The 19,128-nt window shown below is 48.0% G+C and overlaps 1 protein-coding gene across 3 annotated transcripts in view; it reads right to left on the reverse strand.

Annotated features, from left to right (window-relative positions):
• cttnbp2nlb (CTTNBP2 N-terminal like b) overlaps positions 1–19,128 on the reverse strand; it is a 43,459-nt gene that overhangs the window by 24,055 nt on the left and 276 nt on the right. The window contains exons 1-2 of one of the 3 annotated variants that reach the window (XM_035383630.1): positions 18,367–18,439; positions 10,518–10,625 (exon numbers count right to left, since the gene is read on the reverse strand). In XM_035383630.1, coding sequence (XP_035239521.1) covers positions 10,518–10,616 — 99 coding nt within the window. In that variant the 5' untranslated portion in view covers positions 10,617–10,625; positions 18,367–18,439. Of the gene's footprint in view, positions 1–10,517; positions 10,626–18,289; positions 18,440–19,128 lie in introns of those variants that run through there. The other 2 variants (XM_035383629.1, XM_035383631.1) reach the window with 2 other exon arrangements.

Genomic DNA, 19,128 nt, shown 5'->3' on the forward strand with positions numbered 1-19,128 from the left:
CACCAGCCCTGTGAGTACACCAGCTCTGTGAGTACACCAGCAGCCCTGTGAGTATACCAGCCCACCAGCCCTGTGAGTACACCAGCTCTGTGAGTACACCAGCAGCCCTGTGAGTATACCAGCTCTGTGAGTACACCAGCAGCCCTGTGAGTATACCAGCCCTGTGAGTACACCAGCAGCCCTGTGAGTACACCAGCCCACCAGCCCTGTGAGTATACCAGCCCACCAGCCCTGTGAGCCCACCAGCCCTGTTAAAGATGTTAAAATTGCCGTGTCACCAGGGACTGCAGTAAAACTCAGTGGAGGCCAAACGACCTCCCACCCACCATTCCTGATTGTAGTGTACAGGAGAGCTTCAGGTGAAATCAATTGTGAAGCACTAATCAAGACTACTACTGGCAAGAGCTTAGGTTTCGGTCTGTAAATCATTGGCAGACAACCGTAGGAACTGCATGGCCTTGTCTCTTTAACTGTAGCAGCAACACATTGCAATGAGCTAGTAATCGCGCAGTTCACAGTCCCCCGCATACGGGACGTACCAAAATATTCTCTCCTTTCATCGGGCGGCCGGAAGGAGGGTATACAGAGGAAGACAAACCAGAGTCTGATGAAGAACTCGTTCGCGGTCCAGCCCTGCCTGAACCAGGTCCTCAAAATGACGGAGAGGAAAGGTGCGGTCCTCAGGGGTTCCCCTGAGTGGCCCCCACATCTGCCCCGCTCGAGTCGGGGGGGGGGGCCCTGACAAACGAGAGCGCTCTCTTGTGTCGTCACCACGGAGACGAAGGCGGGTTGTGCGTGTGCAGACAGGACCCGTTTACTTCCAATGACAAGAGAGACAAGCTCCCTAACCCACACAGAACACCTGAGCACACCTGAGCACGCCGCTCTGTCTCCTCGCTTTTGTCCTCCCCCACCGCACATCGCCCTGAGCTCAGCAGACGGAACTGCGTGCTTCTCTTCTCTTTCACCCATTCAGGTGGTTTTCTGTGACGAGCGCGGGTCAAGTTTCTCTCAGCTCACATTGTGAGGATAAATGTCTTGAGTTTCCAGTCACTGAAAAAAAGAAAAATAATAATACAACCTAAAACCTGTTGTGCAAAAATACTCCTAATTCCCTCTAGGCCCAGGTTCCCCTCTCACAAAAACAAATACAACAAAACAAAACAAAGAAGTAAAAAGTAGTGACCCTGTCTGACATGAATCCCAGTTTTTGTGAGAAAAAAAAAAAAAGACATTCCGAAGCATGTGACAGGAACCCCGCTAATGGTGCAATCTGAGTTCATTATAAAGAACAAACGAGCACTCAAAATGGCATTCTGGGAGTAGTTGAGGTCGGTTCTTCTCAGTGGCACTTCACTTAGTTATTCCGGAGTTTTGAGAAAGTAAACCCATCTCTCTCTTTCCCAGACAGAGCAGTACGGACACGGTATCTCACCGTACCTCATCCAATAAGTCCCCAAATATAGCGATACTTAGACATACGCTGTGTTTATTCAGTCTTTGGATAGGGCTAAAAATCCCAAACGGCATGCTGTGTGGAGACTCAGGACGAGGCCCCGCGTGCATTAGGAGAATCTGGTCTTTGGAAGTCTAGACTTCTCCAGCTGCTCACAGTTCACTGGGTCTAGATGTGCAGGTGTGCGCGGTATGGTATGTACCAGAACAATACATATGTACACCCAGTCTGGCTTGTGTTCATAAATCATCTGGATTCATTTTCATTTGCATTCGTAAAGAATCTCAGAGTAGGAGCGCTGATCTAGGATCAGTTTGGCCTTTTAGCACATAATGAATAAGGTTAGAATATGGACAGGGGACACCTGCCCCTAGCATTTCTACTCCGAGACGCTGCATATGGGCCCAAGATTTTCTCATAAGTTCTTTGGCCTACACAAAGCAGAAAGGAAATATAACAGTAGTATAAACTGAAGGTTGGATTACACTTAAACTCAAGTAGGGCTGCAACAAACTAATCCATGACATCGCAAAAACTAACAATAAAAATCTGTTGGCGACAAATTTATTTATCGATTAGTTGGATCTACTTTCGAAAGTTTAGTAGGGCTGTGTTCCAAATTGTACAGCTGTGTCCTATTTAGAGCATAATAGACCGAATCACGCATGTCGGTCTTGCATGTTGACTGCGTAGTCACTACGGAGTATGGAAACTCATAAAAGGTGAAGTAGCACGTATTTCTAAGTGCTGGCTTAGAGATGGAAATAATCGGCTCCTGACTCACGCAAGTTCCCATTGAGAGAGGGCCACGCATATCTCTTGGCTTCCTGGACAGAGCAGAAAAAACAAGCAATGTAAGGCTAGCACTGCATTTCACAAAGAATTCCGTAATGTGCTTCCTCTCAACCTCAGACTCCCTCCTTGCGTACACCGTGGCATTTAAAGGTTACGTTGTAGGTTTGCGTAATGTTACTGTTGCTGTCATTTCTGCACTTAGCATACCTTTACATACGCTTTCCGACCCAGCAAGTACGCACTTATTGGAGTCGCTGTGGGCGCCAGGTGTCATGTCATTCTGAAAGAATTTTGCAAATCACCACAACAGCAATCAGTGTACAGTACAAACCTACGTCCACTAAAGTTAGTGTACAGTACGAACCTACGTCCACTAAAGTCAGTGTACAGTACTAAACTACATCCACTAAAGTCAGTATACAGTACTAACCTACGTCCACTGAAGTTAGTGTACAGTACTAACCTACGTCCACTAAAGTCAGTGCACAGTACGAACCTATGTCCACTAAAGTCAGTGTACAGTACTAAACTACGTCCACTAAAGCCAGTGTACAGTACTAAACTATGTCCACTAAAGTCAGTATACAGTACAAACCTACGTTCACTAAAGTCAGTGTACATTACGAACCTACATCCACTAAAGTCAGCGTACAGTATGAACCTACATCCACTAAAGTCAGCGTACAGTATGAACCTACATCCACTAAAATCACTGTGTACAGTACGAACCTACGCCCACTAAAACCAGGAACAGCATAAACTGCTACGCACAGGGAGCTCTGCTTCCAACCGGATGGGAAGAACACCATCCAAGAAACATGTGTTCTTTAATTTGACTTATAAGTAAAGGCTAGCATTAAACTTTTTTAGCATTAAAGTTCATGAACTAGCATTACCCTCAACTTTTATGACGATCAGAAAAAAACCTCTCTACATCCTGCGTGAACACAAATTATTGTTGTCTTCAAGAAATTAGAGAAACATACATTGCTGAAAGATACGCAGTATTTCTAATGACTTTTACCCAAAGTCCATATTGTTATAACACAGCGCAGTACGTTCCGCTGGCGTCTGGGCTAGGCCGTTACAAAGGCCTTGCACTGGGACCCAGGAGGCTGCCCCCTGTCTGCACTGCAGCGGTGTTTCATTAACACGCCCGCTGCAGATAAGGCCGGCCCAGCGATCAGTGGCGCGCTCTAAAGAATGCTCACTGTTATCTGCCGTGAGGGGGTTTTTTGTTTTCCGTTCTCATCGACGCCACGCCATCCGCCCGTCCCGCCGCGGCCCACTGCCTTCAGACGGCAGGCACGCCCTGGTACAGGAAACGGGCTTCTGGTTCAGCCTTTTGTCACACGCTTATCTTTCCAGAAAATGTACTTTGCTTTCTCCTCCTCGCGAAATGCCGAAAAGGTAGGGCTCTAGCAGCCCACAAGGCACGTATTTCTCAGGAATTAAGTAAAACACACGCACACGCGTAAGGGCTGTCAGAACGAATTACACAAGTGGAACATCATTTGAATGTCAGAAAATGAGTTTCGTTCAAATGGAAAAAAATTTGTATTTGGAAGTGTAAACAGAGTCCCTCACCCTTCTCACGTAATCTCGCTGCTGCGATGCGTTCGTTCCAGTGTAGCGACGATCTGTTTACAACACTAAAGCCGCAACGTCGTGCTCGAAAAACTCTGAACCAACCATCGCCGAGGAGATTATTTCACCTAAACGTCAAAGAAGTAACGCCTGCGCAAGTGTTCTTGGGCTGCTGAGAGGACTTGAGAGAAGGACACGGTGGATTACATAATTTGCTAAATGGAGCTTAGATGTCACACGACTACTAGAGTTTGAACATCTAGGCATGACTGTGACACAAACTCACACGCACACACCCACACACACTCACACACACTCACACACACACGCACACACACACTCACACATTTGGGATTGCAGCTCTAGCACAGCGCACGCAGATCAGGGACTACCGCCGCACACGGAGACCTGGAAACAGCTGTCTGTTGAAGCAACTGCCAAAATTCTTCAGATTTCACATCACCGCCAAAGTAGACAGATAGCACATTTGGGGCTATGTGTTTATAAGTGAAGGCAATTGAGAAGGTCTGTTTTTATGTCCATTTGTGCAAAGAAAAGCCTCAAATCCATCTGCGCAAAAGACCATGAGAGATTCCCTGTGAGGGTATGGGACAGTGAGCGCCCTGTGAGCGTACGGGACAGCTTATAGGAGCGCGCGCCACTGCGCTAACGATAACGGTTCACGGAAGTTTCCATCACTTCCTGTCCGCTGCACCCCGGTGCCTTGCAGGCGTTGTTCGGAAGCCGTGCTCCAGAGGAAACGGCCGGGAACAGGAACAAAAATAAGAGACCTAAGGACCCTGCGAGGGACTGGCCTCCTTGCCCCACCCCAACCCAACCTCCCCCAGCTCCCAAAAAATAAAAGTCACAGCAACCATCATGCTGTGCCCACATCCTTTTACTCTTCCGATCAAATAAGGGAAGGTCACTTCAGCATCTGGGGATGAAATGCATTGCACTTTGAATCCAACGAGAATCTGAAATTCATTTGCCATGTATTTCTTACAGAAACGCCAGTCAAGAATAACTACCATGGCTTATTTATAAATATACCGTACTTTTTCCTTATATTTACCAAAGGAGCTCAGGTTTAGCACCGTTCTTACGGGAAAAACAGACACGCCTCTCCTGAGATCTGAGCGCCTTTGAAATGCAAGCTCCCTGACGATTATACCTGACTGCCACCCGGTAATGCATTAGCTGTGGTATGTAACACAGAATGAGAACGAGCCAGAAGTGCAAGGGCAGCCACGCCTTCCTTTGAAAGGCAAGCGATCCATCAGGCTGCGGAGGCATGTGAATGGGGAGAACCATCGAACGCCACTAATGACACACTGCCAAATTCTGATTGACTGAAATCAGTGACTGACTGCACAACAGGACACACCCATTGAGAGGCTAGTGGGATCACATTTTTTAATGTGCTTTAACCTTTATTGCAAAAAGAATGTCGCTCTGAGAGACAATCACACTGTCAAAGCAGAGCACTAGAGAAAGATGATTTACTGTTCAAAACAATGCTCACAGCCATCTTTCAAGTCAGAACAAGAAATTGAATGTGCAACCTGTATATGATTTGTACTCAAAACCATCACCTAAGAAGCTTTGTGAAGTTTCTATTGCACTTTTCTATAGATAAGTTCCAATCTTGTTTTGTATAGTTTAAGGCTTTGTTTCCTTTGAGTCAACTAGTTTCAGTCTAGATTGGAGATTTCTATGATATTACCTTTCTCTACAGCTTTCATTTAGCCTAGTTATTATCTATAGAAAAACAGTCATCTAGTTTCAGTTTACGTTGGGGGTTTGTTCTGATGTTACCTGCTCATGCGCTTATCTGAAGAGATAAGTTACAATCTAGTTTCAGTGCAAACAGCCACAGATAAAGGAGGGAGGCACACATATTTGAGTGTAAAAAAAAGAGAACTTGTTCTGCCATCGAACACACGGCTTTATCGCAGAGGATCCTCGCGGTCTCTGAATATTTCATGCCGAAGAACTCTGACACTACGAATGCTCAAAATGGCCGCCTCTGCCCTAAACCAGCGCTTTAAGGTGTGTCCTGCCCGCTTTGCCCCGTGGGGGGTCGGACCAGTCACCGGCAGCGCTCCCGCTCTGCTGGCCCATTGTCGCATTTCCTGTTTTGCCCATTTCTGACGTGCTGCGGCTGTCTCTACTGTGGCGTCACCCGGAGCTGACTTTTCCCGCGAATGCCACAAAGCAGATGAGGTCAGGGACAGTGGCACGCTTTTACATTACATTACATTACAGGCATTTGGCAGACGCTCTTATCCAGAGCGACGTACAACAAAGTGTATAACCATAACCAGGAACAAGCGTGTCGAAAACCCTAGAGAGAAGTACCGTTCCAAGTACAGGGAACAACCGCATGGTTCAACTTGGACCCTGTAGGTTAAACTGATTAACACTAACACAACGAGAACGGCAACAACGCAATCTATGAAAAAATACAAGCAGTAGTTAAGACGAGTGCATTAACTGAGTCACCTACGAAACAGCTACCTAGTTACAACCCTAAGCTTACAGTCAATTTAGAGATTACAGGGAGGTAGGGAGGGATGGGGAGAGGTGCAGCCTGAAGAGGTGAGTCTTCAGTTGTCGCTTGAAGTGGGTCAGTGTCTCAGCTGTTCTGACCTCCACGGGGAGGTCATTCCACCATCGTGGGGCCAGAACAACTTTTCTACCTGGGCAGTGATGGGGGAGTGATGGGGGAGTGACATTTCATGAACTCTGTAATGGAAAGAGTGACAAAGAGCTGTCAATCACAGACTTTTTCAAACAAATCAAAAGATTGTGCTCTCTCCAGGAATGTCCTAAGATTGGCTCAAACCAGCACATCACTGAAAGCTTCTGGTAGTTCCGCCCCATTTTTGGTGTTGGGACACCTCACTGTCCCACTCCTGGGACCTTGGGAACCAAAACCTCCACGTTTTCTCCCTCTTCACAGACTTGGGCCAAATACTTCCATTTGAATTACTTTAATCCTTTAGACACAAATACAGTTTCCTCATGACTGAGTTTAAAAAAAAAAAAAAATGGCCAATATTTTAACCAATATTCAATATTTAAAACTCTCCTTTTGTACAAGTTGTACATTTGGAGGTAGTAGCACATATTTAAAAATTAATACAAAGAATTATGAGGGATTTCCAGTTCTACTGGCATCTGAACAGTTGTTTCAGAATCAGGTCAACAAAGTCGGTGTTTCATTCATCAATGCGGAGAGAGACTCATCGAGCTCCAGGCCTCTAGGCTGTGCCTGTACAAAGGAGAGGCTGCAGATCTGCCATTTCATATCCGCACAGAGACCCCGTCCCCAGCCCCACCACCCCCCAGGCCAGACAAAGGCTTGTCCCGGCAGCCATTGTTCGGAGAGGACGCTGTGAGTCAGTAAGGACCCGCCGCCCGCCCTGGGGGGAGCTGATAAGCCGTGCCTAATGGAGTGCGCCGAGGGTACGAGCAGACCCCCCCCCCCCCCCACACAGCGCCAAACGAGCCTGGTCTCTAAGGGGAGCGCTGGAGCGGAGCGGGCTCTGCTCGTTATGACCCCACAGCGAGGAGGAAGCGCCCCGCTCGCCCCGGCTAGCGACGCGGACGCGCACGCGACCCGCCTCGGCGGCGTTCAGGCCCGAACGCCGCTGTGTGAGGGAGCGGGGGAGGGCGGCGACTCTGTCAGAAAAGATAACTTTACACCACCGCATAAGGTCCAAACACAGGGCCGCATAAGGTCCAAACACAGGGCCGCAGAAGGTCCAAACACAGGGCCGCAGAAGGTCCAAACACAGGGCCGCAGAAGGTCCAAACACAGGGCCGTAGGGCATTTTACTAAGCATTAAGGAGTTAGCCAAACATAACTTTACACCGCCGTAGAAGGTCCAAACACAGGGCCGCAGAAGGTCCAAACACAGGGCCGAAGGGCATTTTACTGAGCATTAAGGAGTTAGCCAAACAACTTTGGTGAATATGTTGAAATATGTTGTCCAATCACATTTCATCCCATTGAAAATGTCTGCAAAAGTCAGCCAGCTTGCTCCTTAATCCCACTTCCTGAAATGCCCCACAGGATTGTGGGCATGTGGAACAGGTGTTGGACACAGGCTGTAATCGGCTGTAATGGCAACCGTCACATGACCTCTCCACCCATGGAATGAACTGAATTTGTCTTGGTTTCACACCGAAGCTTTCACAGACCGTTCCTTTGTCAGGATGCCCCCTACGCTCAGTAGCCAAGTGCTCTGATGAGTGTCTTTAAAAAAATGCTTAAACACCCTCAAGACCGTCACCCGTCTCCTGCCACTCTACTGGAACCCACCAACCATGTCCTCAGCAGCACGGCTGAGAGACAGAACAGCAGTGACTCAGTGACCACTGAACAGAGTATGAGCCCATTTCAAATGGACATGTTTCTCTCTAGGTGTAAACACGCCGCTGCTGTTGACATTCTGCGCGTGGGTGTTGTTCTCCCAGAGCATTCTTAAGGGCAGTCTGTGCCCCGTCCTCGGTCCTGAGCGCTCCTAAGCCCCTCCTCCTCCTCCTCCCTGCTTGTCAGTGTCAGTGCCGTCTGCGTCCTTGTCTCGAAGGTGACACCAAGTTTGGTTCTGCTTTCGGGCTCTGACACAAAGAAACAGAGAGTGGGGGGGACACACACACACACCTGCTTTCCCCAAAAAACCCAGCCTGCAGCTCTTTAGCACGCTGTTTGGGTTGCGTCCGAAGACGAAGACGCAAACAGAGAGAGAGATAATAGGAAGGGCATATTAAGGAAAACGGTCCATACGTGCGCAGGGTGAGGGAAGGAACCCAAAACGGGCTCACTTGCCAGGCCTTGCCCTTCAAAACAGATGTTCAGTAATTAATCAAGACAAAAAAAAGACAAACGCTGGCATCAAAATGGTGAAGAAATTATTGCAAACTGGAATTTAGGTAGAGTTAAACGGATGTCAAATTTTGGCAAGCTCGGTAAACGATGAACACGCATGATACGCATTTAAAAAACGGTATAGAAAGTAGTAATTCTTCAGACTGACCCGGGGAATCAAGCTGAATGCCAGAGTTCTTCCCAAACAAAGTTAAGTCAAGACAAAGATAAGACTTCTTCAGCTGCCCAACAAAACTGGTAGGGGTGGGTTGAGGGGAGGTGAGTTTGAGGTTGTAAAATACCAGCATTTAAAGAGTTGAAGTGTGTCCAGTACACATTGAGCCAGGTCTGGTGGGGGCCCTCAGGGACAGAGGTCATGACAGAAGTGAGAAGGGTCAGAGAGGCTAACTGGAGGGCGGGCTCTGGGCGATGGGGCCTTGGAGCGGTCAGGGCAGTCAGGGCCGGTGGGGGGGGGGGGGGGGGGCAGGAGTGGGGCTCACGTGCTGGGGTTAGCGGTTAGCGGGAGAAGGGGTCGGGGCGAGTCACAGAGCTGTAGACGAGGAGCGCCGGAGGGGACGCCCTCGTGTTTGATGCAGCTCGCTCGCTCGCTCGCTCGCTCGCTCGCTCGGCTGTCAAGCGTGCTGCGAGCAGCCTTGCTCTCGGCTACAGAATGACCTGATTTGCATTGGCTTCCCAGCATAACGCTACGACCATCCAGGAGAAAAACAGCCCAGGCGATCCCATGCAGCGATGCATGTGATGATCTATTTGCTTACTTCCTATCATGAAGGCCAAACTGCATATAAATGTAGTTATTTATATATTTAATTTCTTTTTAAACTGTTTCCTTCAGAAAGAAAAGCTGGCAGTTTGTACGAAAAACCTATAAATATCTAAAACATCCTTCACTACAAACTGTCCAAGCCAAAAACATGCAGTAAAATTTAAATCATAATAAAAACTCGATTTAACAGCATGAGCCACCCAGCATCTCTCAGAACCTTTTGTAGATAAGTGTGGATAATGCGCCTCAGACACTGATCAAGGAATCAACTATATTAATATTCAACAAGTTCTTAAATGATGGTCCCATAGGCAGTGGTCCAGTTCTGGTCCAGCCCTTATTCTAATCTCCAAAAAACTGAGGCTGGTCCCAGATCAGCACCGATGGATTCCTGGCATCTCCACTTGGCGATTGTACCCGGGCCGTTCAGCAGCCAGCCACAGCTGGGCACTGCATTCCAGCTGCCACCCAATCACAGCATGCACTGGATCCAAAGCAAGCTCTGCAAGCCTTTACCTGTCAATCAAACCCTCATTAAGGGCTTTCAGGCCTTGAGCTGAGCTAGAAAACTTCTAATTACCAGCCGCCACTAAAAGGCTACAGACAATTCGAAAAGACATGAAGCCGTCTCCATCTTGCACAGTGAAACAATACAACTGTAATATTTAAGTAGGTTTAGATGGACATGCAAAAGCATATCATCAAATACACATCAAAAATAAAGGAACCTCCCACTGCACTGAAATGCTGCATGAAGTAACGCCACGATGCGATGATGGTGGAGACTGACACTTTGTGAACCGTTGATGCATCTGCCTTCGACGCCTCTGGTGTGACTTACGCAGTCAGATCATCAAATCGCTAACGAGGAGGTTCCTGCTCCGTCTTTCTCAGCACAACACTTGCAACAATGACAACGCCGCAATGCGATCCAGAAAATATGTTTTCGTTATACTCGCCAAGATCATAATTATGCTTCGCATAATCCCGCCCTGCCGGGGGGGGCACGTGACCCTTACCCTCAGAGCCTCTATCACCAGGTCCCGCGCCTCCAGTTCCCCCTCCAAAATGCTGAAGAGGGTCAGCAGCTCCGGCTGGCTCAGCTTGTCCATGTTCATCCTGGATTCCTGAGAAGAGCACAGTAACAGCACAGAGTGAGATGGGGAGGTGAAGTGGAAGTTTCAAGAACAATACTTCTAGTATACTCCTCCCTATTAAATACAGAAAACTACATTGCATTTAAGTCTGGGTTCAAGCATGTGTTTCATATTCATATGCATAATATATTGCTGCATGCTGAATACGAGGGAATTTAAATTATTAAAAATGCCCCGTGTTTTTACATCTCCGAGACAGTCTAAAACTACATCTCCCATAATCAGACTGTTCTCATGCCACCTACAGGGTTGTCTGTAGTGATCTGTCTAATTTAAAAAATTTTATTAGAATTTAAGCGCGATTTTTAAATATCACTCACAATTTCCCAAATAAACTCTTTCTTTGACAGGAAGTCTGTCATCGGTGGCCTATCAAAGACAACCTGCAACCGATGTCAAGCACAATGAGAAAAGACCCCATGGGTGTCATTGTTTTGGTATGTCCCAAGAGACCGACCAGCCGAGGATGGATAAAGTCATCATTGTTGTATTTAGTACATAAACCTGACCGTTCCCTCATAATACAAGATGTTTTAAAAAGTAATGAAAGGCTGCATATCAATTGTTAGGTGATGATGCGGAGCTTTGTAATTTTGTGGTTGCAGAAAGATTCAATGCCTCATTTGTTTATACAAAGTTGTCGCTGTTGCCGTCGATGATGAAATGCGCTAGCATAGTAGCAGTATAGCGGAAATGCCATTCGGTGGGACTTCCACTTCACCTCCCTATGTCGGAGGAAGGGTAGTTTCGCCTGAATGTGATTGCAGTGGAGAGTATGGGGGGGCTCACCAATCATTTTGGGTAGTAGATTTGTTTTTAAGAACATTTTTGACAGCAAATTGTGTTTTCATGCTAAACTCATTTATGTCTGTGAGTGAGGTCTGCTGGGCTCCTGTTCTCTAGGCTGTGTGCTGTTTATAAACCTTTATTTTACACTGGGGGATTCCAGAATGACACAGCGCTCATTCACGTCTGAAGGGAAACGCATGCACTGCTGAGAGAGTGGGCGGGGCTTAACCCTGTCACTCACGGCGAACCCAGACGATGAGCTGGCCACAGGAGGAAGGCCTCCCGCTGTTGAGTCTGGGCCCTCCCACCTAAGGAGTTTTCTCCCTGCCAGTGTGGCTCTTTTATGAGGGCTTCAGGACAGGGTGTGCCGTTAAGCATATCATGACAAATGTACGTTTTATCTGATTATCTCGATTTAAACCCGTTTGAACTGGGAGAGTTAAGCTAAGCTGTGTTAATGTGCTGTTGTGGTAAGACTCCCCAGCCCTACGGTTATTCTCCCTGGAGACTCCCCACTGCCTCCCTATAAGCAGTTAGCCCGACTGTAGCTACTTCCACCAGCCCAGCCCGCAGAGGACGGCTCTCTCTGGAGCTGGCTTCCTCCAGAGACTTCCCCTCACCTGGGAGTTTTTTTCTCTTACCGCAGTCTGAGTGTTTTTTTTCCCCACTGTGAAGATTTAAACCTTACTTTTTGGGAGGTTTAGATCTTTTCTATCTTCCCCATTTTCCTATAAAGTGCCCGTACGGATTAAACAGAATTTAACGAAATGAGCGCACTCTGCTCGTAAATATTTTTATCACAGGGATCTCAAACTCCAGTCCTGGAAGGCCGCAGTCTCTGCTGGATTTTGTGATCTCCCTTTAATCAGGAGCCAATGAAGGCCTTGGAATCTTGGAGTGCGGACTAATCAACCAATCAGAGGCTTTGATTAAGCCCTGAAGTACAGGAACACAGCAAAAGCCAGCAGACACCATAGCCCCCTGGAGATCCGTGGTTTAGAGAGAGGAATCATACGCAGGACCTAGACACAGCTGGAGAGGCCGGCCTGTCTGGCTGTGATGGTTCTTTACTAATACCGGCCAAAAAGGGCTTGTGTGGAGGCCAAGCCCACAGCCCTGACAAAGGCAGCGCACAGCTGTGTGAAACGCACTTACTCATCCCACACAGCACTGTCCTTCTGCTGCCTTTCTGAGTCCTCACACTCTGAGCAATGAGTCCTGAGAACCGGAGCAGCGCTTTTACACACACACACACACACACACACACACACACACACACACTCACACACACACACTCACACTCATATACAGTCACACACACACACTCACTCACACACACACACACTCACACACTCTCTCACTTTCACACTCACACACTCACACACACACACACACACTCTCACACACACACACACTCACACACTCTCTCACACACACACACACGTACACACACACACTGACACACACGCACACACACACAGACACTCACACACACTGTCTCTCACACACACACACTCACACACACACACACACTCACACACAGTCACACACACTCACACACACACACTCACACACACTCACTCACACACACACACTCACACACACACACACACTCACACACACACACACTCACGCACTCACACACACACACTCACACACACACACACTCACTCTCACTCACACACTCTCACACACTCACTCTCACACACACACTCACACAGTCACACACACTCACACACACAGTCACACACATGCACACTCACACACACACACACTCACACACACTCTCTCTCTCTCTCTCTCACACACACACAAACACACACTCACCCACACACACTCTCTCTCTCTCTCTCTCACACACACACACACACTTTCTCTCTCTCTCTCTCTCACACACACACACTCACGCACACACCCACACACACACACTCTCTCTCTCTCTCACACACTCACACATGTATGGCTCATATAGTCAGTCTGTATTTTTTCTTGAATGATGGTGTCTGCTGAGCCTTTTTCACAGCACAGTCCCCCTCAAGACGGGTTGCTGCTTGAACACTGAGACCAGGCCTAAGTTTCCATAGTTTCCACAGCCATGACATCATCTGAACCGCAGCATGAGACGACTCTGAGTAACGACTGTAAACACAAGAGCCATTTTTGGTGCTACTGTCTTCGCTCTCACTGGTCAAATTTTCACAGGCTCTCTTCCTGATAATCTGGCACTTTGATAAACTCAATCTTTAACAGAAACACTTCCAGTCTCCTGCTGGGGTTGTAAAACCAACATTACTGACGATTTATAGCACGTTTTACGATGCACTCGCGTCGTTTTCTCATTAGCCTGAAGAAAAGCTCGGTAAAATACATTTATGTTCCCATTAACTTAATGAGGACCCCTCCAATTCACATGAACGTATCGTTTGCATGTCCTAGAACAAAACATACAACTGCTATAGGTATACACACACGTATACACACTGACGCTTGCACAAAGTAACAACAGACAGCCTTTACGTTTGAAGTACACGCTAACATTTCGACAGGGTGGGTAAATAATTGGGCTTTTGGAGTGGAAGAGACTAATCTGAGGACCACTGTGTTTTGGTCTGTGCTCCTTTGTCCGGTTAAAGCACCAAAAAGTTACTCTCGCATTTTTAGCGTTTCTGACAGCCGCTCAAGTCTGAGCGGAAGTGCAGCGTGCCACAGGTCGGCGAGCGACGCGCGAAAAAGCCGACGGGCGTTTCGCGCGAAAGCCCGCCCTCGCTGGGAGAGGAGCGCCGGCCCACATTTCCCACGGCGCGCACGGCGAGCGCGAGCGCGTTAACACGCCGCACCTGCTCCCGCTCGCCAAACGCCGCGCGGCGCCAGCGTTTTGTTCCCGTCGCTCGGAGATACAGGTCCGTCTTCATATTTCGACGTTAGGCGATCCGGCGCGGATAGCTCCCGCTGGCAGAGAGGAACGCGTCGTTCCATCACGCATCAGGGCCGGGGCGGCGGGCCACGCCCTCCCCGAGGCTAGCCGCGGAGGAGCGCGCCGCGCGTCTGCAGCGGCCCGGTACGCCTCTGCTCAGCCGCCGCAGCGGTCTGCGGTTCGACCAGGCGCACGGTTTTACCACGCGCGAAATGCTAATTACAGACTTGGACGAAGCGCTAATACAGATAGCACGCGCTGGTCTGGCAGTACAGGTACAGCTGCTGCACCCGCCTCACAAGCCTGCCTTTCACCACAGACCTGTTACACTGATAGACGCGCGACTATCAGAGAGGTTTCACATATGTAGTCAGAACTGTGGACCCGTTCTGGTTTCCCTGCCAACACCCCCCCCACCCCCCCCCACCCCAAGAGCTGTCAGCTCACAGATGTCGGCTCAGCCCACTGAAAACATATGGAGCAGTCCGGGCAGGGAAGGCACTGCGGGGTCACAGCGTTACCATGGGAAACTGGAAAGTTCCCACACTGCTCTGCTTCCAGTTCCCCCGGTAAAGTGACCGGGGCAGTAATCCCTTCATTCCAGTTTATTTTCAGCCCTGCGCACAGAGTTACATAACGTCACCCAGACCCCAGCGCAGCGCTGTCACTCTAAACCCTGCCATCCGCGTCCAGCCACGTGCTGATTGGCCTGCCCTCGTCACGTGTCCGGCCAGCGGGGACGGAAATCATGAAGTTTATACGCCTGTCATTGCCCACCTCTGCCAGCGAGCTGCTGGAAGTCAGTCGGGGGAAGTCAGTTGCTACTGATTCTTCTTTCTCCTCACAAAGTTCTTTTAGTGTCGTCTGTCAAACTGCCTCCGAGTTTGAGGCCCAGCTTGCGCAAACGGAGGTCAGGGGTTAATTAACAAAAGCCTTCCCTCGTCGTGACCGGAATCGCCAAGGGTCGGCTCCGGCGCCGCTGGACAGGAAAAACCTGTGAGGGTTTCCAACGACAACAGCAGTCCGCACCGTGAAGGGGTCTCGGCCTCCCGGGGTTGCCATGGCGTCGAAGCGGAACCCAGAGGCAAAGTTCATTCTGTGAAGCGGACGGAATTTACGACTGCTTTAGAAATTAATCGCGCTCCACTGGTAAACAAACCCCCAACCCCCCGCCCCCCACCCCCCCGCACACATGTTTTTCTGGAGCCCAACAAAGCTCTGCCTGAATCTGGTGAACCTATCAGGCCTGGATCCTCATTCATAATGGATCTCAGAGTCGAAATGTTGATCCAGGGTCAGGTTTCTCCTGTCTGTATTCTGAACCCACTGTGAGCTTACAGACAGACACAGATCCCAGATCAGCACAGTTACAATGGGATGTGTTGTGAATACAGGCCTTGGCTGGTCTATAGAGTACTCCAAGGGGAGTGAACTGCACAGTTACAGTCCTGTGACGAGCTGAAGGGGTTGAGGCGCAGGATCGATGCCGAGTCCAGACATCTCTGAACTATCAGCACGGCTGGAACACCCACAGTGTGTCTCAGAGCAGGCCGAGGGTGCCTGTGCATGTTACCCTACAGAACGGAGAAGCAAAGATGGGACAGACGTACAGTGCGGAACTGCAGGTCTAAAGAGAAAGGAGCTCACATCCCAAACGGAAGAACCGGAGCGCTTTCCACTCCTGCCACGGGCGTTTTCACGTCTCAAGCTCCTGATTGCTCCAGAGCTCAGTAACTTCCTCTTCAGATTAACAACCGGGATTCTGTGCTGCTTCTGTAGGCAACCTGCCTTCATCAGCATCTATCCCGAAAACAATGTATAGAGCTGGCCAATCACAGGATGCACAGAGCTGGCCAATCACAGGATGCACAGCACTGGCCAATCACAGGATGCATAGAGCTGGCCAATCACAGGATATGCAGCGCTGGCCAATCACAGCATGTGCAGCGCTGGCCAATCACAGGATGTGTAGCATTGGCCAATCACAGGATGCACAGAGCTGGCCAATCACAGGTTGTGTAGTACTGGCCAATCACTGGATGCGCAGCGCTGGCCAATCACTGGATATGCAGTGTTGGCCAATCACAGAATGTGTAGCGCTAGCCAATCACAGGATGCACAGCGCTGGACAATCACAGAATGTGTAGCGCTGGCCAATCACAGGATGCACAGAGCTGGCCAATCACAGAATGTGTAGCGCTGGCCAATCACTGGATGTGCAGCAATGGCCAATCACAAGATGTGTAGCGCTGGCCAATCACTGGATGTGCAGCGTTGGCCAATCAGTATGTGCAGTGCTAGCCAATAACAGGATGTGCAGTGCTAGCCAATCACAGGATGCACAGCGCTGGACAATCACAGGATGCGCGGTGCTGGCCAATCACAGGGTGTAAAGAGCTGGCCAATCACAGGGTGTAAAGAGCTGGCCAATCACAGGATGCACAGCGTTGGCCAATCAGGATGTGCAGCACTCGCCAATCACAGGATGTGCAGTGCTGGTCAATCACAGGATGTGTAGAGCAGGCCAATCAGAGAGATGAATCACCCTGTCACACTTTTCAGGCATCTGGGGTAATTACCCTATTTTTCCCCATATTCAGATTTTTAAAATTAAAAATATATATTTTTATTGCCTGTAAAATATCCATAGCAACAACCTGTAAATGGCACTATACAAAAATAAAGATTGACAATAGATTGAATCTGGCCATAATGAAGAGTAGGCAATCATTGACTACTTACACCAGTTACTCTGAAGTTGCCCAAAAGATCAACTACAAAGTTACATGTATTTTTCCCTAGTTCCTTTATCACTGTTAAGTTACTTAACACATCTAGAGTACAATCTGCAAATCAAACAAAACTAAAAATAGAGAAGCAAGTCATGGTAATTCTATGATCTCCCACGAAAAACTTCCATAGTCCACCTCAACACAGGGAAATCTTTACAATTCCACTAAATGGGAGTGGCATGGGAAAGGAAACAACACCTGATATGCAAGAATGTAGGGTTTGAGATCCGTCTGCTCAACATGACCAAAATGGCATGTCCAAATATTTCCTGTACAGAGACGTTCAGCTAACCGAGCAATTTGGTGCCTTGGGGAATTATTAAACTATGAACTTCTTTCCTGTCATTCTCGGCTGCCTCAGAATCACATCAGTCTCTGGGCCCTTCTTTTCAGCCGAGCTGGGTCACGCCTGGCTGCGCTTCTAGTACACAGTGCCCGATATTTCTCCTTAATGTTCTATGTCGTGCCGGCGGGGGTGGGCGGGGGGGGGGGGGGGGGGGGGGGGGGGTGGCAATTGAAAGCCCCGGGATAATGGAAAGCGAAACTCAATAAAGACATACATAGATTTGTCAATACAAAAAGTTCAATAACAAATGACTTTTTACACTTTTATTTGTGTTTTGTAAAATATATTGATTTATTTATTTATTTATTTGGCAATGTGCCGTCCCACATCCCAAAAAGACTAGAAGCTTATATACAACCATACAGCCAAATTATCGTCAGCATCAAACAAATAGACTCTCACTATTGAGAGGGTATTATTGTTAGCCACAGTGCAGTACCATGTTTTTGTCCACCTGCAATCCGTTTTAACAACTATCAAATATTCCTGACAAAACAGAATACTCTGGTTCTGTAAATGACCAAAACTCGGTCACGTAATTCTACTAAACGCTTAAAATTATGTTAGTTAAAACTCCGATATATTGGGAACTAGTCCGCAGAAAATAATAGTTTCCTTATGATAAACGTTATTTGCGCCTACGTTCATTTCGAGAAATCACGTTTCTCTGAGCATCTGTCCCAAGCTTCGGCTTTTAGCAAGTTTGTAACTTGTCGGTGGCCTGTCTCCTACATCTTTACACCGTACACGCACACCAAGGCAGTACGCGTTAAAAGCAAGCAAACGACCATACCTTCATACGCCCAGTTCCAGCTTCCTTAATTTTCCCCATCCAAAAAAACTAACATTTACCATTAAAAGTACACTTACTGTAGACCAGTCCCAGCGGAAAATATGGACAAAAATCTTTGACAAAGCAGTCAGCCTATGGGCTGGAGTGAGTTCGGACGTATTGTCCTATAAGAGGCGTGTATTGGTTGCTGGAGGAGGGGGGAGGGGTTGTCGCATGGGTGTCGGATCTCTTTGTTTAGACTTTTTTCATCCTGCTTCTACTTCGGTCCTGCACTGATTTATGAAGTCATTTCCTCCGCATTCCTCTTGGCTACTTAAATACTTCTTCATCTTTAATAATTAACTGACTACCCTGTTACTTAAGAGGCTGTGTTGGTTTTAGTTATAGTAGCAGTTTTACAGTTGCGCACGCACCTCCCTGTTGCACAAACCTTACTTAGACACTAGTTCTTAAATGTGCAATAGAATGTCTATCGTTCAACCTGAACGATAGACATTCCGGTGCCGGTGTGTTGAGCAACCAATGACACGGATTCATAAAAAGTCTGTCCGCGTTAAATTATACAAAACTGCAATAAACTAAACAGTACAAACTGTCATATACTGCATTCATTGGGGAAGGGGGATTTATCTTTTTTTGAATGCACCTGTAGTTTCATAGAAGTGTTCTACTACTGAGATAGGCTCCACTGCTGAATCATAATTAGATTTTTCTTTTAAACAAATATACATAGATTAAGTGTAGCAGAATATACGTGTCATCAAACCGTGTTGAAAAACTTTTTTCACAACATACATACACTGAATACAAAAATAAACACGCACAGGCACACCCAAACT

This window comes from Anguilla anguilla, chromosome 11 (assembly GCF_013347855.1).
Source record: "Anguilla anguilla isolate fAngAng1 chromosome 11, fAngAng1.pri, whole genome shotgun sequence".
NCBI classification, from domain to species: Eukaryota; Metazoa; Chordata; class Actinopteri; order Anguilliformes; family Anguillidae; genus Anguilla; species Anguilla anguilla.